The 20271-nt window shown below is 54.6% G+C and overlaps 8 protein-coding genes across 8 annotated transcripts; 3 read left to right on the top strand and 5 right to left on the bottom strand.

The window, feature by feature from the left end:
* Positions 1-224: 224 nt before the first annotated feature.
* BAUCODRAFT_399783 (uncharacterized protein) lies at positions 225-2133 on the bottom strand. Its single transcript, XM_007676048.1, has 3 exons — positions 1928-2133; positions 1828-1874; positions 225-1771 (listed from the first exon to the last, which is right to left on the bottom strand). Exons 1-3 carry the CDS (start codon positions 1953-1955, stop codon positions 668-670), a joined length of 1179 nt encoding a protein of 392 aa, XP_007674238.1. The 5' UTR covers positions 1956-2133; the 3' UTR covers positions 225-667.
* Positions 2134-2247: 114 nt separating this feature from the next.
* BAUCODRAFT_31647 (uncharacterized protein) lies at positions 2248-2990 on the bottom strand. The gene is made up of 2 exons (XM_007675432.1): positions 2939-2990; positions 2248-2864 (listed from the first exon to the last, which is right to left on the bottom strand). Exon 2 carries the CDS (start codon positions 2742-2744, stop codon positions 2313-2315), a length of 432 nt encoding a protein of 143 aa, XP_007673622.1. The 5' UTR covers positions 2745-2864; positions 2939-2990; the 3' UTR covers positions 2248-2312.
* Positions 2991-4517: 1527 nt separating this feature from the next.
* On the top strand, positions 4518-6025 carry BAUCODRAFT_65876 (uncharacterized protein; the record flags this gene model as incomplete). The annotated part of the gene is made up of 3 exons (XM_007675586.1): positions 4518-4793; positions 4938-5918; positions 5978-6025. The coding sequence occupies 3 exons, from the start codon at positions 4518-4520 to the stop codon at positions 6023-6025; spliced, it is 1305 nt and encodes a 434-aa protein (XP_007673776.1).
* Positions 6026-6994: 969 nt separating this feature from the next.
* BAUCODRAFT_137521 (uncharacterized protein) lies at positions 6995-8149 on the bottom strand (the record flags this gene model as incomplete). Its single annotated transcript, XM_007676047.1, has 2 exons — positions 6995-8065; positions 8116-8149. The coding sequence occupies 2 exons, from the start codon at positions 8147-8149 to the stop codon at positions 7269-7271; spliced, it is 831 nt and encodes a 276-aa protein (XP_007674237.1). The 3' UTR covers positions 6995-7268.
* A 187-nt stretch (positions 8150-8336) lies between these two features.
* BAUCODRAFT_399494 (uncharacterized protein) lies at positions 8337-10010 on the top strand. Its single transcript, XM_007676046.1, has 2 exons — positions 8337-8749; positions 8797-10010. Exons 1-2 carry the CDS (start codon positions 8716-8718, stop codon positions 9852-9854), a joined length of 1092 nt encoding a protein of 363 aa, XP_007674236.1. The 5' UTR covers positions 8337-8715; the 3' UTR covers positions 9855-10010.
* A 3807-nt stretch (positions 10011-13817) lies between these two features.
* Positions 13818-14617, bottom strand: BAUCODRAFT_399235 (uncharacterized protein). Its single transcript, XM_007676045.1, has 2 exons — positions 14269-14617; positions 13818-14208 (listed from the first exon to the last, which is right to left on the bottom strand). The coding sequence occupies exons 1-2, from the start codon at positions 14382-14384 to the stop codon at positions 14001-14003; spliced, it is 324 nt and encodes a 107-aa protein (XP_007674235.1). The 5' UTR covers positions 14385-14617; the 3' UTR covers positions 13818-14000.
* A 233-nt stretch (positions 14618-14850) lies between these two features.
* On the bottom strand, positions 14851-15800 carry BAUCODRAFT_65326 (uncharacterized protein; the record flags this gene model as incomplete). Its single annotated transcript, XM_007675551.1, has 2 exons — positions 14851-15704; positions 15767-15800. The coding sequence occupies 2 exons, from the start codon at positions 15798-15800 to the stop codon at positions 14851-14853; spliced, it is 888 nt and encodes a 295-aa protein (XP_007673741.1).
* Positions 15801-15958: 158 nt separating this feature from the next.
* BAUCODRAFT_399389 (uncharacterized protein) lies at positions 15959-19972 on the top strand. The gene is made up of 2 exons (XM_007676044.1): positions 15959-18149; positions 18201-19972. Exons 1-2 carry the CDS (start codon positions 16192-16194, stop codon positions 19531-19533), a joined length of 3291 nt encoding a protein of 1096 aa, XP_007674234.1. The 5' UTR covers positions 15959-16191; the 3' UTR covers positions 19534-19972.
* Positions 19973-20271: the final 299 nt, after the last annotated feature.

Genomic DNA, 20271 nt, shown 5'->3' with positions numbered 1-20271 from the left:
GCCACAGAAAGGAATCGTCCACTACGGCATCTCCATGTACCGACAAAACGCCTTCGCCGGCTCCTCAGCAGCGGCCGTCTTCAACACTTTCCGCCGCACGCGCAACCAGATCTTGTACTGGTCGATACCCCTCTTGGTCGCGTACGAGACGATGCAGTGGGCTATTGAGAGGTAAACACAGAAGCAGAACAGTGGGAGTACTAGGCTGCTCACGCTAACGTGATTGCAGGAATGAGTTCCTCAACTCGAAGGAAGGTCGTGCTATGTACGGCGACTAGGCGAGACAGTTTCGAGTGGACCAGTAGCATTGAGCGACATGGGACAATAGATTGTGACTACTAGCGAAAGCCGATGTACAACTGACCCAAGCTTTTTATATCGCTCCGTCTCAATTGCTATGCCTGCTCCTCATTGCACTTTCTGCACATGGCCGTGGTAGTTTCATATGTGCTCCCAAACTACCACCCTCGTGCCATGGCTGACTCGGACGCACTGAGCGCAATGGATGGCTGTCTTGGAGCGGTGAAGTCTTCGCTACCCGTCCACGCCGAACTCTGCGCAGTATGGTCGCGCTGAACCAAAGCCTTTACGGTGCAACGGCTGAAGCATAGACTCACCCGTTGAAGGGCCTTTGCTTCGCCCTCGCCCAGGATGCATTTCTTCATCGTTACCTCGCACCCAACTTTTCCAACGCCCTCGAACCCTGCTCCATCCACTCCTGCTTACTAACCCACATATTCTCCTTATCCGCCATAATATTCGCTAACACCGCGCCGCCCAAAAACACCATGTGCCGTCTCCGCGGGGGATCCTCTATCCTAACTTTGAACTTACTCAACCGCTCCGGATTGCCACCAAGCACCTTCGTGAGCCACAACTGCTTGATCTCCTTCTCCATCCGAGACGGTAGGCCAGGATACATGCTGCTTCCGCCCGAAAGCACAATGGCGCGGTAGAGCGAGGATCGGATGTCGACGTCCGCAGATTGAATCGTGTTGAACAGGAATTCGGCAATGCCTGGTTGTTCGACATCGACGAGGTGGGGTTGGAAGAGACATTCGGGTGCCTCGAAGCGTTCGCTGCCTACGCGGATTACGCGGCCGTCTGGGAGGGTGTAGCTTTCTACCAGTACTGTCGTTTCTTCACTGAGCTTCTGATCTAATGCGAGGTCGTAGGAGACGTAGCAGAGCTTCTCCTTTATTGCGCGCACTGTCTCGAAATCCGCTGTTCGATTGAGCGCGTACCCTCTTCGTAGGAGAAGCGAAATGAGATTGCGCGTTACATCTCGTCCAGCGACATCCAAACGGCGGGTCAGATGGTTGAGCACTGTACTCTCGTAAACGGGCACGATATGCGTGACACCATCCCCCGAGTCCACAACCACGCCCGAGCTCAGCCCTTGCGCGTACAGTGCCAGCACTGCTTGAATAGCAACGTATACGCCACCGAAGTTATACCGCTCGAACATGACTTCGCACATTTGTTCCCGGTTCTTCAGAGGGTTCATCGGTGGTTCTGTGAGTAAGATCTTGCGTCCTGTGGGGTCTAGATGCATCTTCTCGAAGAAAGTGTAATCCCAGAGTTGTTGCATATCGTCCCATCGTTTCACTATGCCGTTCTCCATTGGGTACGTGATTTGCAGCATTGATCGTGCGGCTGCGGCTTCATCACCGCACATAATATCTTTGAGCTTGATATCGCTGTAGGCTTGCTCTTCGGTTCGTAGTATGGGCCGGCCGACTATAGAAGGGTATTGGTGGTCTGGAAAGTTCTGTACGGCCGGGAATCAGTAAGCTTTTGTGCTCGGTGGTTGCTGTTGCCACTGACCTGGCCAGCGTACCCGGCTTTGAGAAAGCCGGTGCCTCCATCGAGGACTGCGTATATATGTTAGCGTTGGCGTGGTCGTGGGATGTAGTAGGCTCCATACCAATGGGAACCTCTGCCATGCTGCCCATCTTTTCTCCTGCTCGAAGTTTGGTGACCTCTTGTTACCGTCTTACGATCATGCTTCTTCCGATGTAAACGGCCGTTAATTCATGCGACAGGCGCACGCTTCCATTAGGTGTGGGGGAATGTCTCTCGCGAGCGCTGTCGTCACCCCTTAGGCACCAAGTCTTAGTCAGCTCACATCCCCTCAATTTTCTATCTCTCCAGGTTCGCAGCCTGACCTGCTTCCCTCTTTATCCGGGTGGTATGTGTCCATATCATGTCCTACACTTCATCATAGCATACTAATGAACAACAATAGCACGGGCATTACGCATATCAATGAGGATTCGTCCGAGATTGCGTTTTTGCTAGTTGAAAACTATTTAACTGACCGCTCCTGTTGGTGTTCGGATCGGCAGGGAATCTTTGGAAACCCACAAACATCTACCATCGTGATTGACCTTTTCATCGGTTTTCTCTGCCTCGAAGAGGCTGGAGTCTGGAGTAGAACGTGCAACATATGGTAACGCAGCAGTGGAGCGTGGCATTCGAGCGCACTGTGATGATGTATCTGCTGGCGGGCTGATTAATGCCTCCTGGCTGTTTCCATTACGTTCAGTCATACATACGGAAGTGGCGCTGTGTAATCCTATAATGGCCTGCCAGCTTGCTGATTCATTAAACCATTGGCCTGATGACAAACGGCGCTTTGCTTCATCACGAAACGCCGTGGAGTGACAGGCAGCGCTTGACAGCGACGCGTATCCATCAGAACTACGCGCACAACGTGACAGCAATGGCGTTCTATATTCCATCACATTTGTACCTCCACTTCCGCTGATTGGCGTACGCGACGTATGCTGGAATTGCTAGGACAAGCGTGTGCCCAAGCAGTAAAGGATAACTGCAGAAGAACGTTGGCGCCTGGAAGTATTGTGAGTACTCGCGAAGCTGTGGTGCTTTATGGAAATATCTACGGCGCTGGCCTTACTGAGCCGTGCTATGTCAGACTTTACACGACTGGTTCGGGGCCAAGAGGCTACCTCGGCAGCACCGGAGAGCCCGTATCGGATGCGCGAGAAGGGAGTGGAATGCATGCTTCTATTGCAACAACGCTCGTAGTAAATGTGCAACACATGGACAGACAGTGATATCGCAGTATACAGCGGTGTTCGGATGTTGAGCGCGAGATTCCATAGTAGTGTTTAGTACTGTGCATATATCTTGCCGCGCGCTATGTCGTGAATTGCTGCTCGTGCGCCATCTCCACAGCGGATGGCTCAAGCTTACCGCGCGAAATTACACCGTGCAGCGCATCGTGGTATTTCGATCGATGACAGCATGCGATAAGACGTTCAGCGAATGTGTGCGATGAGATCATTGGACATGCTCGTGTTTCGCAAACAGATGTTTGTTTCCCACCATTAATAGGAATGCAGCAGTCTCGGCAGGCATTTGTCGGCCCCTTCCTAAAACTACCAATGCCTCGACAACGCTACTGCAGGTACGACCGAGCATCGCAGGGATCAGCTGCGCGCCGTTGACGTGCGCGTCCTAACTTTGGCTTCACTCTCCTCAATCACATCAGCATCACCACGCGATATCGTAAAGAGGCATGGCACATTTATTAGCCAGCCTTCGCATCATCAGGAGAAGCTTGGCGCAGCGAGTGCCGAGCTTACGGCGGGTAAAAGGCACACATGGCTCTCATTGTACTTCTCCTAATTCTGAGTTGAAACGGTATGATGCTTAGCACGAACGGCGACGACACGCTGCGCGTCGTGAAACTGCTTTCATGCAGCCGTATCCGATGCGTGATGCTTGGCGCTTCTTGAGGGTACTGGCTGTGGAAGGCTGTATCAATTCCGTTGACGCCGTGCTTCATCTTGCAGCATTGCTTGGACAATAGAGACAATAGGCAAGTGTGAAGAAAGTCATTCTGGTGACTTGAGATCGGACAATTTCACGATGTGGCCAGTGCATGGGAGGGTGTCCATCCAGGCCTATCCCGGCCATCCATTGGCGCCTTAGCCGAAATTACGTTCTGCTCCCTCTTGTTGCTCGCATCTCCCATTCCCGGCCTCATGCGTTGCGAAACAACACCACCTATGCTGTGAATGCCAGACACCTAGCAGCATTACCACCTGCGACGCAGACCCCAAAGCAATTCCACCCGGAGACGCTTCTATCGCGCTCCTATTCACTCCTTTCGGAATCAACCAGCACCACACGCGACAGACAAAGCCCACATTCCTTACTTGCACTTCTGCACATACACCTTCCAGCCACTGCTGCAACGAAGATCTAGACGCACATCGACGCACCATTTTGACCGTCAGCGCAGTCACGAGACAGCATACAGCAACGCTTGCATTGCGCCGTCTAGCACGGGGTCCATTTCTTGACGGTGACGCTTGAGCTCATCTGGCCGCCGTATCACCAACCTTGCTGGATAGACGCGAAACGCCAGACCGCGCATATTCTTATCGTGGCTTCAGTGTTACGCAAAGGAACCGTTCACCGCACCTTCCTTCCGAGCTAACACCTACTTTCAACGTCGACCGGATTCGGACAGCCTTTGTTGAGCAATGAGGATAGCGACATCATTGCTTTCTGCGGCGGTAGTCGTGGCCGCCGCGCAGCCCCATGGACACAGCCACCAGCACGCACATCTGGAGGAGCGCCAATTCCACCCAGATAACACCGCGGACGTTATTGTTGTTCCTGGTCCCACCGAGGTCGCGTACGTGCTTAATGGGCACGCCATCTCGGAGCAGGAGGTCGAAGAGGGTGTGCGCAATGGCACTTTAGTCTTCGCGCAAGACGGCGCCGTCTCTTCCGCTTCGTCATCGGCCTCATCATCCGTTGCTGCGTACACGCCGCCGCCGTCAACAACCAGCTCATCGGTATACGTTGCGCCTACGACGAGCTCGAGCAGCTCTTCAAGCAGCTCGACGCCAGTCTACGTGGCACCGTCTTCATCATCATCTTCAAGCTCAGTCTACCAGGCACCGCCGTCGTCAGCAGCGGCGCCAACCACTTCAAGCACTACGTACGCGGCACCCGCCACATCCTCCAGCGCTCCGGCGTACTCCGCACCGGGGTCGAGCTCTTCCAGCACCAGCAGCAGCGGCAGTGGTTCGAATTCCAACAGTGCTAGCACGAGTGGCGTAAACACGCCCTTCCCTGACGGTCAACTCAGCTGCTCGACCTTCCCATCGCAGTATGGAGCTGTATCTGTCGACTGGATCGGACTCGGTGGTTGGACCGGCATCCAATCACCAGGTAGCAACAACGGTGGCTACAGCGACATCATGACTCAGGACAAGAACACTTGCCCGAGCGGAACGAACTGCTGCCAGGAAGGTATGTTCTGTTCATACGCGTGCCCTGCCGGCTATCAGAAGTCGCAGTGGCCGAGTACTCAGGGCAAGACCGGCCAGTCTGTAGGCGGCCTGCTGTGCTCTGGCGGCAAGCTCCACCTTACCAACCCCAGCTTGACCGGCAACCTTTGCATGACTGGTGCCTCCGAAGTTACCGTGTTGATCAATAATACTCTGTCCAGCAATGTCGCAGTCTGCCGCACTGATTACCCAGGTACCGAGGGCGAGACGGTGCCGGTCAACACTCAGCCCAACTCAGTCAGCAACCTTACCTGCCCGGACGCAAGCAACTACTACACCTGGGAAGGCGGATTCACATCGGCACAGTACTACGTCAACCCGTATGGAGTTCCAGTTGCGGATGCTTGCCAATGGGGCTCCTCTGCCAACCCAACCGGCAATTGGGCACCTCTCAACCTTGGCGTTGGTTATACCGGCGGAAACGCCTGGCTTTCGATCTTCCAGAATCTACCTACAACGTCTGAGTTGTTGAACTTTACCGTGGAGGTGGTTGGCGACAACTTAGCAGGCAAATGCAGGTATTCCAACGGCCAGTACTGCGGCGGTGAGAATTACCAGACTTGCAGTTCGACGACTGGTTGCACGGTAAGTCAAGCGCTCAAAAGCGACAGCCACCAATTATTCTATGCTGACATTCCACACAGGTCTCGATGTCTTCGGGCACTGCGACCTTTGTCTTCTCCTACTCGTAGTCAGCGCCGCCGGCGAAGGGGAGTGCGGCACCATGCAGGCCGGCCGCGCCACACCATCACCACATTAACGCAGCACGCCGCCGACTCGAACATAACTTTTTTTCACATCATTACCAGCGCCTACGAATGTGCGCCAGCGGCACCAACAGCGACGGCAGTCTGGCAGGCTCACATGTGCATGACACCCTTGCTTCAATTCGTGTGGGACAAGCAGTCCTTTGGCGCCGACTGGTTCGTCGCCTGCTGGAACCGAGTTTCACGCAGTGCACATACTCTTCAATTCATTATGTCTACTGTTTTACCAAAGCAATTACCCACTGTGTTCGGGTGACGCAACGCATGCTGTGGGTGTGGCGGAGGGTGGTTGGCGACGGCTTTCGCAAGGTGTGATGGCGTCCTCTCCTCACGAGACGTCTTCTTGACTTGCATTGTGTGGCGGGCGTGCATATGCGTTGCGAATCTTTTCCTGATGTTTAGCAATAACCAGCTTCAGCTTGCCTTCACGTGGCGGCTGTGATTCATGAGACGACTGTGTGCCGTGCGAGCAATGGCCGGCATTGCCGAAGCTGTCTGCGAGGAAGGAGCGACGACTGTCTGCCGGTAGTGACGATCGTCTGTTGATGCCTTCCTTTTCAATAATTCAGATAGGGAGGGTGCACTGCTAATTGTAAATAATGTCTTTCAAGTTAATATTGAATCTTCTCTTGTGCTCCGCTTGAACGACTCTGTCTCGGAACGGTTTAGGTGTCCGAAGCCCGTAGCACCGAAGCTTTCCAAGGATCTCTATAGTGTGCAACGTCGGTTTCAGAGGCGCTTGAAAGAAGTCTACAGGCTTCATCACAAGAGACGCAGCCAATGAGTTGGGCGGCCCTATCACAGACCGTCTGTCCTTACAGCAAGCACTTATCCAACTTGAAATCCAGGGCTCGGCATCCTGATGCGACTCAGAACGAAGCCTCGCTGTGTCAGGCTTCTCCACGACGCTAGCAAACTTCAGGGCTATTATGCAAGCTAATGTAGAATTCGCTTCCTCCTAGGATTGGTTACTCCCGCTTCGTGTCACTTCTACGATGTTGCCAGCTCCAGGGGCTTTCCTGGACTTTCTTGGCAACGATTGCGTTGGCATCCTGCCCGGTCGGCGGGCGCAATCAGAGGGTAGGCTGTCGGCTGGAACCATGCGGAGGCAAGTCGATTATCATGAGATGCGATGCCAATGATACAGGCAATGCGGCGACACTTGGATCTACATAACCACGCATATCTTGATCCCACAGCATTTGATACCGTCGTCTTGTTGCTGCCCCGGCGGACCTTGCATCTGCATTTGCTGCTGAGGTTGACCGGCATATGCATTGGACGCGCCGTACTGCATCTGCTGTTGCTGCTGCGCGCCGGGGTACCGTCCGCCTGCAGCTTGTGCATAGCTGTATGACGGGTTACCACCCATTGGGTAGGCCGTCTGATAATGCGGCTGGCCGTAGTTCGGATGCTGCGGTTGTTGATGTTGCTGGTAGTCGTAGTGCGACATCTGAGGTTGTCCATGTCCAGCGCCAGGCTGCAATTGCACGTAAATGCGGCCTTCGTTGTGCTCAGTGTTGTACTGTAAGCCTAGCTCCTGACATACCTTCTCGACGCGAGGCTTGATCTTTTGAATGTGACCCGGGCTATGGTTGCCCTTGCCGACAATGACATGAAGGTGAGTCTGCCCGGTTTGCTGAGCGTAGCGGATTCGCTGTTCCAGGATCTCCTCCGCTTCTTCCACAAACTGCCCGTGCAAGTCAATCGTGTCCGACGCTACTTTTCCAACTGCATTGTTTTCGCGGAATATGAACTCGGAAGCCTGCTTGTTGTATGCATCGGCTTGCGCTGCATGCTGCTTAGACAGCTCACTGAATTGATGCGCACCGGCACCATCCCCCGCGTTGTAAGCTTCACTTGCCTTGGCCGCAAAGTGTTGATGTTGGCCTTGCTCCTTCCGCGCCAGATCCCGCAAGCGATCGTATTCTGCTTCCGAAGACGAAGATGGACCGTGATTGAAGGCTGGACGTAGCAGTTAGCAGGAATCAGAACCGCGGTTTCGAGGACATTACCTCCACCACCAAGCCGTGTCTGAGGATAAGACATACTCAGTCAATTAACAGTATGTAGCGAAGATGTTGGCAAGATCAATGGGGAGTAGAAGGGAGGAGTGCGGAGTACATGTATGAACTCCTCGACCAACCAGAAGGCTGGCGCAAGTTGCCTGATAGGGAATAGCGCGCCGTCAACTCCACCAACCTAGCCACAGTTGGCAGCCTCGATCACTACATGTACCCTCACCTTTAGCGGACAGCATTGAGCAAACTAGCGCTCCACGGTTTCTATGGCATCGCTAACTCAGCTCCCGGTAGAGCTTATCGAACAAATTATCAGCGTCTGCGACTTTGGTGGACTCAAGGCGCTCAGACTGGTCAACAAGCCGCTAAGTAACCTGGCTACGCCTCTTGTCTTCAAACACCTCTACCTTGGCTTCTTTCAGCGACACCTTGTCCATCTCGTTCATCTCGTGGCCAGCCCGTTGGCTAAGTACGTAAAGAAGGTTACATTATTCTCAGATGTAATACCTTCCTGGTCTTACGATCAATGGCTCCCACATATCGACTACCGACCCGGCTATCGCGAGTGGTGCATAGACGTTGGGCTCAGTCCCGATGACCGCATTGGAGTTCACGATCCGCTTGAAAGGTACAACAACCTTCCACGCCATAATTTTACTGACGACGACCTCGCAGCAGGCTGGACGGCATACCAAGCTCTGCACCAAGAGCAGCAGAGTTGGCGTCATGCTACAGAGAGCAGAGTGTTCCAAGCCGCTTTTGCTCTGCTACCTAACGTGGAGCAGGCAGCGCTAAAGTGCGCTGTTCCCTTCGAAGGGAGGACGAACCTTTGGCCCGTCTGGAAAACGTTACGACGGGAGACGCTCGTGGGGCCTGACGATTGGATGTTCACCCACGCTGCACACGACAGTCTGATTGACACACCTGAGTCCGACTACAAGCATGGTGGAGCTGCTCTCTGCCTGCTTCAAGCGATCGGATATCGAGGGCAATTCTCGGGTACTCACCATATCACCGAGCTCGAAATGCATATCACCCACAAGCGAGCCTATAGACAGATCCTAAGCGATAGTCTTGTGCCGGATCCGCGAGCGACGCTACACATAATCGATGCGGCATTTCTTCATTTGACCAAGCTAAGACTAGTACGACCTCATGCAGCCGACAGTGAGCTTGTCAGCGACGGCACTGCAGCGCTGGAAACAAAAGACCAACTTCTGTTTGCGAGGAATCTTAAACGTTTGGATCTCACCTTCAATGATGCCACTACTGTGTCCGCGGACCGCACTGGCACGATTGCTCCGCTACATCATATTTTCAATGTTCTCGGTGGTGGCCCGTATTGGTCCGGGCTTGCCCAACTCAACCTATCCACTAATGTCGAACCCAAGGCATTCATCGCCTTCCTCAATAGTCACGCGGATACACTGAAGTATCTGGAGTTAAGAGACATGGCTGTCAACGATGTCCCGGCAGTGCTTACGGCCATCCCCGCAATCCTTGCACTGAAACGTGTCTATTTAGAATGTGTGTGGCACTGGAATGAGGAGACTGACTCCATGACATGCCTTTTTGAACAAGGAAGCGATGTGTCTGCAGAGTTCGAGCGCAGTACCAGGGCCTGGCTGCTCAGGGAGCAGAACTTGCGACCAGATTTTGAGGCCAACCTCTTCCACGAGGACGCGGCTGGTGACGACGGCCAAACTACTGGGGGTGTCGTTGACGATGATTAGAAGGGTAGTAGCGATGAGGTCGCATGAATCGCTAGGGAACGGAGCCTTCATAGCGGTTACATGTGCCGGTTAGAGGTCATGATCGCTAAGGTGGAACAGTCTTGTCTCAGCGACTGCGCGAGCTCGACGTGCCACTCGACCTCAACATTCACAAGGCAAGTAATGCTCAGGCGTACCCGACGCTACCTTGATGTGTAGAAAGGAGTGCAACCTCCGGAGTTATTATACTAGCTGAGTTCATCGGGGATCACATCACAGCATATGGTCAACAGAACACCAGAAAGCTTATACACTGTACCACTAGGGACTAAGCTATGCAAAAGCTAACACCAGAAGTAGGGCACCTGCGTTCAGCCACAGTAGGGAACAGTTCCGACGCAGAGGTGCGCTCGACTTCTCTGATGTCGTTGCAGGTTTGCCGGCAGCGGTCGTGCTTGGCTGCGCTATGGTTGCAGGCAACGTCCTGCTTGCCCACGCGAGCGACGAGATGCCGGCGTCGATCGTTGCCATGGCAGTGCTGGTCTGATCAGTTGTGCTGCTGCTGTCATCAGATGACGCTGGCCCAACCGAAGCTAGGACGTGCGTAGTCGAAGAAAATGGAGCATAGCCGCCTCCAGCGAGAGTCGTGCTGTGGCTGCTGTCCTGGATGAACAGCCTATTGGATCCTTCTGTCAGGGTGGCTTCGCCAAGGACGAATGCAGAGCCACCTACACTGACGGTCTGACCGCTCACGATGACAACCCCGGGTTGGCCACCTGGACCATATCCTGTTAACATGTTAGAAGCAAGTGTCAGGGTAACCTGAGTGACCGGCTGAGTATGTCCAGTCCCAACCATATTAAACGTAGAGCTTCCCACGACAAGGACGTCGCCAACCGAAGGCTGCGATACGGCAACGCCAGCCACTGTGACCGCTTGACCCGGGATCAGCGTAGTGACAGCGACAAAATAATCATTACCAGCCTTCGATATCACTAGAGCTTGTGACAAGATAATAGGAGTTGTCGGCTGAATACTGGATGCTGTAAGCGGACTGTTACTGCCAGTGCCCATGGAAGACGTTACATCGTCGCTTGCAATCCCAAGGGCGTTGTGGTCGGCACTATTTGCAGCCACAATGATTGTTGTGGCGGCCGGGGGCTCCTGCGTTGCTATGCTCAACCATCCTCCCGTAATAACAGCGTTGCCGGCCACCGGCACTGCAAACACGGATTGCCTACTGGAGTCTACAGTCTGTGAGCCCTTTGCGCTAACAGCGACAGATGTTGAGCCCCCAAGCTTGACCGTCTGGTCCGAGGAGCCAATACTCGTAACTGTGTTTCCTCCACCCGGGCTTGATTGTGATAATGTTGGATCGAGTGCTGCAGAAAGAATACCAACTGCATTCACGTTTGGCAGCTCGGTTGAGGCGCGCGTTTCCGCATTGACAGGCTTGTCTGCTGGAACTGCTTCAGTGCCTGGAGTAGAGTTTATACTGGAGGTCCCTTGGGCTTTGGCATCAGCGCTTGCGTCAATCGCAACGCCTGCGTGCTGTGCCTCAGATAGTATGGTCACAGCATTCAACGCGATCGAGCTTGTTACCACAATAGCTTCGCTGCTCTGAGACGAAGCCGTGAGCGAAGCACGCTTGGGCGTTGTCGGCGTTGCCGGGTCGTTGCCCGACACAGCGCCCTCTGCTAGATTGGTGCTTGCTGTTTCGCCTGACCTCGCACCACTACTGCTTGCACCGATCGATGTATGGTCGTGCGTGCTTCTGGCGGCTGTACCATCCATTACGGGATCATCTGAGCTAACTGGAGTAGGAACGTTGGTACTTTGCGAATCAGAGGCCGCTGGAGTCATTACTGGACCGCTTCTGGCTGTCTGATGTGCATTGCTCGCTGGTGTCGTCGGACTACTGCTTGCGGGAACGGTGGGTAACGCTTCGGCGGTCGCTGGAGTCAGAGCCACGGGCGGATCGAAAAGAATGTCGCCGTACAGCGTCAGAGCGTCGAACCAGCATGATTTCCATTCTGTTTGCACGTTTGTGACAGCCGTAGGGTAGGCAAGTGCTGGAGCGTAATCATCCCATATGGTCGGGCAGAATGAGGTAGCCCATTGGTAGAATCCGTAGTCGCACCTCTGCTGACAAGAGTACACCGAAAGCGGAATCGGTGGGTTCAGATGCGCGAAGTTGATCTGAGTTGGCAACGGTCCGTACTCCAGCATTCCGTACTCACCACATACGGTGCTGACCTCGGCGGAGCGCAAGGGAATGATAACATTAGACAACGGTGTACCTGTGTAAGTGCCGCAACGGTCTTTGGCAGCCAGACTCGCAAAGGAGATGTATGCCGTGCCGTCAGTAAATGTGGTACCTTCCGCCACGACTGTGCTCGGTACCGAAGTGCTGGCATTGACCGTGGTGTAATTGTTGCCGCACACCGCATTGCCTGCCGTTGTGACGGGGAAATACATTAGCCTTACGGGACCTCCCTCGAACTGCGACATCACCCAGTCAGCTGGGGTGGACCAGGCCGATCTTTGCTGCCAACTTACCGTGCATACAGGGTGATCTGGCCAATGCCATTGGGATGGGTCGCCAGCAGCGCAGCCTGTGCTGTTGGCAGATATTAACGTGGTGCTGTGGCCTACAACTGGAGATGGGCAGGCTGGAGCAGATCCATCGATGCCGCTAACTGGTCCGTATGCGCTTGAGTAGCTTTTGTACGAAGACCATAGCATCGAGCAACCAGCAGAGTCGATACGGCACGAAGGCGCCGGCGGTTTCGCTGCGCTCCACACTGCTGTAATAGTGGGCACTGATTTCGTCGAGTGGAATGTCTGGGTAACATAGCTTGGTGATCCAGATGCGCGAGGGTAACGATCACATAGCGTGAATGTAGAAATGTTGGCCGGATAACTTGTGCTAACATTCCAGAACGTGCTGGTATAGTTGTAGTACGACGTCGTTGTGTAGCGATAATGCTGTGTATACAACAGCGACTCAAGGTTGCACGATGATGCCGATGCCCACGTACCATTAGACAGTCCTCCGGAGACCGTGCGATTCGTTGGATAATTGGGCACACCAGCGCTGACGCTTTCCGAAGATGTGTTGTTTGGTGGACTTGGGGCTAATGCAAGTGTGAGCTCCTTGATGAACGTCTGCGTGCTTGTTGATCCCGAATGACTACTCTGTGGTGATGGCGATACGAAACTGAGAAGCGCCGGTGCGGACTGGTTGACGGACTCTGAAAAATCGCGGATGCTTGCTTGCTGACGTTGTGAAGATTTAGAGGCTAATAACATCGGGCTGGGAAGTAAAGGCAGATCAGCGACCGCTACTTGGCCGATGGAAGTTCTCGATGTTCTGTTTTGCAAGGCAGACACGCTGAGTAGGACAAGGAGCACCGGAGCCAGAACGCTTGAAGGATGCATTCTTGTAACAAAAGTGATCAAAGTTCAAGTATCCCCAAGATATCAAACAAACAAACCAAAGAGAAATTGTAGGAAGTGGACGTAGCATATGCCGAGTTGACAACGAACGGACGATGATGGGAGGTATGGTGCATGTTGTACAAACGTAACGCAGTAGTCCTGATCCGATGACAGTGCGAATAGGCGTCTAGCGCCATCACAAGCTGGTTTGCGACCTTGACCTGTTGCTACAACGTGTATGCTCCCTGACGGCGAAGCGCGAAACCGGAGCGCTCTGATTGGCTGAGAGACCACTAAGCGCCATGTTGAAAGCCCGCTGTTTGAAGGTGCAGCCACGGGCGCTGATCTTGCAGTTGTACATACGCGGGTTGATACCGTCCTATTCGAACCGGTCCGGAAGCGTGCTGCGTATGCACAATCCTGTCCCTCTGCAGGTACCAAGAAGCGTGCGGTTGCTCGGCAAAACTCCGATGATACTCTCCGTTCGCTCTCGAGTGGCGAACAATCCGCACTTTAGGGCGCTTGCCACTTGTCGAATATAGTACTTGTCATTCATTGTTGCAGTGTTCCCAATCGGTCCGAGCCCGTCAACTCCCATGGTGGCGGGAGGGAGATGCGACGGTCCGAAGTTTGAGCGTCACCGCGTGGCGCACCTCACTACCAGAAACAGTCAAGATGTTGCCGTTGGCTTCTCAGCTCATTCGCCAATTACTGTTCGGAGAACGTTTACTGTTGTAAAGCGGTCTTCCACCAGGCATGTTTGCTGTCGATAGGGTCGATGTGGATAATCATGTTACTCTGCAGCCGAGAGTGACCGCACATTTGAGCCATGTTATACCAAGAACGGAGACGAGCCAGCTCTCGAAGTCGCAAAGCACACCTCGGCATGTTGGCGACCTCATTGCCCTTCATAGCCTGAGCTCCGCTGGCGCCACTTCACCCCACGTCAGATCAGCAAGTAAGCTCGGAAAGCCTAGAAATCCGCCTCACTTACGTGCTCCTCGATCCGAACAACCTCCCTGCCCGAAGCTTTGAACCTGCCGAGTGCCCGAAACACTTCGGCCGTCGTGGCAGAATCAGGATCTTCTTCATCCTGGCCCAACCGCTCATTCATCATCTCCAGCAGCATGTCATGACTTCCTCAGTGGTGACGTTGAGCATGATGAGATAACAGTAAGCCCGCAGGAGCTTCTTGCGCCAATCCTTGGGAGGCTTTCGGATCAAACTGCGATGGAGCTCGAGCCTCGAGCCAGAATCACCCTCACTACACAGGTGCTTCACGCTGAACCGTCCATGCGGGGCCGTCTCCCACCGCAGAACTGCGGATTGCCCACGTTAGGTGTAGAACCCCGTCCTCTACACGGAAGCTTTGCGGCGGACGGGGAGTGCCTAAATAGCGCCTTTACCAGGCCACGTGGACGAAGCGTGAAGCAGATCTTGCTCGGCACGGACTCGAATGCCGCACGTAATCCTGCTCGCCGGCCGCTCCAACGTTTCGCCTAGTCATGTCCATCTTGAACATTCTTTAAGAAACGAATGCTACCACGATGCGCAACATTCACTCGTTCTGCGCAACTCAGAGGTAATCCTTCTTCTTGCTCGTCCGGGTATACTGCGTCAGCGCCCATTCCACATCACCCTCCTTATTCTCCGCCGTCCCTTGCCTGATCTCAAACAAGCGCATCGTCATCCGCGGACCAACCTCCGCCAGCTCCACGCTCTGATAGCCCGTCTTCACAAAGACATGATGCCGCACTTCAATGGAATCCTCGATGTTCTTGAACGTCACCACCCGACTACCCAGCTTTGTCCCACCTTCTCGTGGTGGGAAGAGGTGCTGCAGGATCTTGACAACACGCTTCCCGAGTGCGGTGGTGAAGTTCTCAAAGATTAAATGCGGGTATGATTCGGATACGGTGCCGCGAGCGGAGTTGGGAATGTCGGCGCGAAGCACCACGTTGTGAAGGGAGAAGGATGCTGTCGGACCATGTGGGAGATGTGAGATGGTCATTGCGGTTGGAGTACCTCGATGCTCATGGAGTAGGATAACGTCACTAAGACCGCTGCTCTTTGCGCTTGAGACAAGGTTTGGCAAGACAAGATTGCCTCTATTGAGCCGGATCGCGGTGGGTAGCAGTAATCGTATCTCCTTTGCGAAGCTGCCGAGTCGACTGCTGGGATCCCGTGATGTGGTGACGAGCACTCTGGGATCGACGACGCCGGAGAGGTGAGCATACTCGTCGTCTAGTTCGAGCTCTTCTTCCGTGGTTCGATCGGCGCGGGACTCGTCGTATTTGTAGTCTTGCCGTAACCTCTTGTCATTGGCGATCTTGGGATCGAGCGGTTTGCCGGTGGCGAGGGAGGCTTTCAGTCTCGCACGCTTTTCTGCTATCTCGGCATCGCGAAGTGTTAGTGCGCGGCGGTAGAGGTCTGATTATGGTTCTGTTAGCACATGACTACATCTTGTATGGCGCTTTCTTGGTTGTACATACAATCGCGCCTCTGTCTTGCCTGTCGTCGTATCATCGTTGCATCGTAAAGATCATGTCTATACGAGAGGGAAAGGAAGGCACGAGATCATCGAAGTGAATGTTCGTTTATTTCACGCCTCTTCCCCACACGTCCGTGCGCCACAAGATCCCTGCCGTTTGCGCCACATCGATATGCACACTGTCGCGCCTTCTTGCAGCAACCATAACCGCCGCAAGAGGCTGGCTGCTCTCGCGATCGCCAACACAGTCAGACAGCCATACCATTGACGAGAAGGTGTATTGGCTGCGATCACACGACTGGGCGGGTTGGGTAAGCAGCAGGAGAGGTAGAGGAGGAGTCGAAGGCGGCTCAACCCCCGCCGCACACGCTATACCTTAGCGCAAATACCACCTTCGACCACCATCACCCAGCGAGGAGAGGACGCATGGCAGGCGCCTTTACGCATGTGGCCAACCATCTCGTCGGGGACTCCGCTTCCGCTATCAACGAAGGCGACGACATCTCCACGCTCGATGCCGGCGAGAGTGCGCTGGACGGCGAATATGGCCGCGGGAATCTGAACGGTGGCCCGCGTCGGAGACGGGTTGGCGACGATGATGAGACAGATGTATACGATGACGATGACCTGGAGTCACTGGCAAGTCACGCGGTGAACGGTGCGAATGGGCGAGCGGGACAGCAGCCAGCAGAGGAAGAAGTTGAGCTTCCGCCTCACGCGTGCGCATACTGCGGCATACACAACCCGGGCTCGGTGGTAAAGTGCTTGACGTGCTCCAAGTGGTTCTGCTCTGCTCGCGGGAACACGAGTAGCAGTCACATTGTCAACCACCTTGTCCGCGCGCGGCATAAGGAAGTCCAGCTCCATCCTTCCTCACCACTCGGAGATACAACGCTGGAATGCTACAACTGCGGCACGAAGAATGTATTTTTGCTTGGTTTCATCCCGGCCAAGAGCGACACGGTGGTCGTGTTGCTATGCCGGCAACCTTGCGCTGCCATGCCGAGCAGCAAGGACATGAACTGGGATACCTCCAAGTGGCAACCGCTGATCGAGGATCGCTCGTTCTTGCCCTGGCTTGTAACCACGCCAACCGACCAGGAGCAAATGCGTGCGAGACATCTCATGCCGCAGGTCATTGCGAAGCTGGAGGAGATGTGGAAAGAGAACACCAACGCAACCATTCAGGATCTGGAGAAGAATGCCGGAATGGACGATGAGCCTGCGCCGGTGTTGCTACGCTACGACGATGCCTACCAGTATCAGAACGTCTTCGGCCCATTGGTCAAGATCGAAGCGGACTACGATAAGAAACTGAAGGAGGCGCAGTCGCAAGACAACCTTATCGTACGGTGGGACTTCGGCTTGAACAACAAGCACCTCGCTTCATTCGTACTGCCTAAGCTTGAGCTTGGTGACGTTAAATTGGCCGTCGGCGATGAAATGCGCATCCGCTACATCGGCGAGCTTCGCGCGCATTGGGAAGGTGTCGGCTATGTTATAAAAATACCGAACAATGTCTCCGACGAGGTTACCATTGAGCTGCGATCGCGCGGCGATCACAAATCGGTACCTACAGAATGCACGCACAACTTCACAGCCGATTACGTCTGGAAGGCCACCTCCTTCGACCGCATGCAGCACGCCATGAAGACTTTCGCCATCGACGAGATGAGTGTGAGTGGCTATATCTTTCACCGTCTGCTCGGCCACGAGGTCGCAGCCGCGCCCATGAAGGTCAACATGCCGCGCAAGTTCAGCGTGCCCAACCTTCCAGATCTCAATGGCAGTCAGATCAATGCTGTGAAATCTGTGTTGACGAAACCGCTAAGCTTGATTCAAGGTCCGCCTGGTACCGGCAAGACAGTCACATCCGCCACGGTCATCTACCATTTGAGCAAGATCAATGGCGGTCAAGTCCTCGTTTGCGCGCCTTCCAACGTCGCAGTCGACCAGCTCTGTGAGCGTATCCACAAAACCGGCTTGAAATGTGTACGCGTGACGGCGAAGTCGCGCGAAGATGTCGACAGCCCTGTCTCCTTCCTCAGCCTGCACCGACAGGTCCAAATGAACGATACCAACGTCGAGCTCAACAAACTTCAGCAGCTCAAAGCCGAGCTCGGCGAGCTTTCTTCGCAGGACGAGAAGAAGTTTAAAACTTTGACTCGCGCCGCTGAGCGTGAGATTCTGAGCAACGCGGATGTCATCTGCTGCACCTGCGTTGGCGCCGGTGACCCACGGCTTGCGAAGTTCAAATTTCGCACGGTCCTGATCGACGAGAGCACGCAATCTGCAGAGCCGGAGTGCATGATCCCGCTTGTCCTGGGCTGCAAGCAAGTTGTTCTCGTAGGCGACCACCAGCAGCTGGGCCCCGTCATCATGAACAAGAAAGCCGCCAAAGCTGGTCTTAACCAGAGCTTGTTTGAGCGCCTGGTCATCCTCGGCTGTGCGCCCATCCGTCTGCAAGTCCAATATCGCATGCACCCTTGCCTCTCCGAGTTCCCATCCAACATGTTCTACGAAGGCAGCCTGCAGAACGGCATCACCATGCAAGAGCGCCTTCTCCGTAATGTTGACTTCCCCTGGCCCGTCGCAGACGCGCCGATGATGTTCTGGAGTAACCTAGGCAACGAGGAGATCTCTGCTTCCGGAACCAGTTACTTGAACAGAACCGAAGCTTCAAACGTGGAGAAGATAGTTACGCGCTTCTTCAAGGCGGGCGTGAAGCCGGAAAGCATCGGTATTATAACGCCGTACGAGGGCCAGAGAAGCTACGTGGTGCAGAGTATGCAGCAAACCGGCACCTTCCGCAAGGAGATCTACAAAGAGGTCGAAGTGGCAAGCGTCGATGCTTTTCAAGGACGTGAGAAGGACTTCATCGTGCTTTCCTGCGTGCGCTCGAACGACCATCAAGGCATAGGCTTCTTGTCCGATCCAAGACGGTTGAACGTCGCACTCACGCGTGCGAAGTATGGGCTTGTTATTCTGGGCAACCCGAAAGTCCTGGCCAAGCATCCGCTATGGCATTACCTGCTCCTGCACTTTAAAGAGCGCAATTGCTTGGTGGAAGGTCCGCTGAGCAATTTACAGACTAGCCTGCTGCAGTTCGGCAAGCCAAAGATGTCTTACCGCGGACCGCAACGGTACCAGATGGCGTGGCAGCAGGCGAGCCAGATGGCGACGGGGCCGAGAGTTAACGGCGCTGGCGGGCCGCCTGCAGGCAGAGGTGCTCCTGGTGCTGATGCAGGCAGCGTGGTGGGGTATATTCCGGATGATGTCTCAAGTGTGCAATCGAGCGCACTCGGCGGTGGTGCTGCACTTCCCACCGGCCAGTACCCGCCCGTCTTCCAGGGCTTCCAAGATACGTGGCCGACATTACCGGCTATGCAGCGCAATGGTCTCGCACCACCTGGACCCGGCACCCCTCACGCTGGTGGAGCGCAAAAGCATGCTCCGGCGAGCGTTGCAGGCGAGAGCGTTGCTGCGTCTGAGCTGACTGACGCTACGTCCGCCGCCAATGGTGTTGTGGGACAGGGCGGGGTGAGTCTGGCAGGTCTGTCAATCAACGATCTGAACAAGCAGGCTAGTCTCAGTCAGAGCGACAAGCTGCGGAGGTATGTGGAAGGTCAAGCGCCGCAGCAATTAGGACCAATTGGGGCGGGCAGGCACACGGTCAATCGGTCTGCGCTTGGCAACGGCGACGAAGACGCTAGGAGCGTGAGTACGGCGTTTGCCAGCCAAATGGGTGGGACGGGAGGGTACGACTGATTGAGGGGCACTTGATGAGGGGAGATGGATATGCGTATTGCGCACGATCTCAGTTCTGATCAGTCGCTGCAGTGCTCTTATGCGAAAAGTAATGCGAAAGAAGAAAGGGTATGGTTTGCCGACATAGGAACGCCACACAAGCGAGCGGCGATGGAAGGTGGCGTGCCTCCTGCAGAATTGCGGCAAGGGTCTCAACGACAGCTATCGCCGACGTTGAGACGCTGCGCCAACCTTCGCGACACATACCAGACCTCGGACCGCTGTCACGCACGATGCCCTGCTACGGTTGCCTCCCGGGATCGCCGTCCAGCTTAGAGCGTCATCACAACCCGCACCGGATCTGAACGTCCCAGCGTCACTCCTGCGCATGGTGTCCGACGACCATCCGCTACAATTTCATGGCAATTTCACCATCTGGCGTGCACGTATGGTATGGAGAGGGCCGCTGAGAAAATCAAGATTGCTTATGCGTTGTCGTTTTGTGCTGCGTTCTTACTATGTTTCCGTGTGGAGAGGCGAAAGAAGCTCAGTCACTCATTCAAACATCAGAGCTTGTGTTAGCAGAAGACGTCAGTCGTAGTTGAGTCACGCTCATTCAGATAGGATCAAGAAAACTTGTCACTCGTTCACAGCCGATTTTACCGCTTGCTTCAGCTTTATCCCCGCTACGGCAACCGTCAATTGCGGTTTGGGACATTCGTGTGTTTGGACGGCTCGAGAGGGTTTTGGCAGGGTTTA

The sequence above is a fragment of the Baudoinia panamericana genome (genome assembly GCF_000338955.1).
Source record: "Baudoinia panamericana UAMH 10762 unplaced genomic scaffold BAUCOscaffold_3, whole genome shotgun sequence".
Taxonomy (NCBI): Eukaryota; Fungi; Ascomycota; class Dothideomycetes; order Mycosphaerellales; family Teratosphaeriaceae; genus Baudoinia; species Baudoinia panamericana.
The sequence above is the reverse complement of the archived record's forward strand: the minus strand, read 5'-3'. Positions and strand labels throughout refer to the sequence as shown.

Bases quoted from the DNA above. Each gene is read 5' to 3' on its own strand.
- BAUCODRAFT_399783 (XM_007676048.1), bottom strand. From the start codon at position 1,955: ATGGGCAGCATGGCAGAGGTTCCCATTG. The intron at 1,875-1,927 runs GTATGGAGCCTA...ATATATACGCAG, and splicing joins CATGGCAGAGGTTCCCATTG to TCCTCGATGGAGGCACCGGC. The intron at 1,772-1,827 runs GTCAGTGGCAAC...CCGGCCGTACAG, and splicing joins AAGCCGGGTACGCTGGCCAG to AACTTTCCAGACCACCAATA.
- BAUCODRAFT_31647 (XM_007675432.1), bottom strand. From the start codon at position 2,744: ATGGAATATAGAACGCCATTGCTGTCACGTTGTGCGCGTAGTTCTGAT.
- BAUCODRAFT_399494 (XM_007676046.1), top strand. From the start codon at position 8,716: ATGACCGCATTGGAGTTCACGATCCGCTTGAAAG. The intron at 8,750-8,796 runs GTACAACAACCT...ACGACCTCGCAG, and splicing joins GTTCACGATCCGCTTGAAAG to CAGGCTGGACGGCATACCAA.
- BAUCODRAFT_399235 (XM_007676045.1), bottom strand. From the start codon at position 14,384: ATGAGCGGTTGGGCCAGGATGAAGAAGATCCTGATTCTGCCACGACGG. The intron at 14,209-14,268 runs GTAAGTGAGGCG...CGTGGGGTGAAG, and splicing joins TTGTTCGGATCGAGGAGCAC to TGGCGCCAGCGGAGCTCAGG.
- BAUCODRAFT_399389 (XM_007676044.1), top strand. From the start codon at position 16,192: ATGGCAGGCGCCTTTACGCATGTGGCCAACCATCTCGTCGGGGACTCC. The intron at 18,150-18,200 runs CAAGAAAGCCGC...TGAGCGCCTGGT, and splicing joins CTGGGCCCCGTCATCATGAA to CATCCTCGGCTGTGCGCCCA.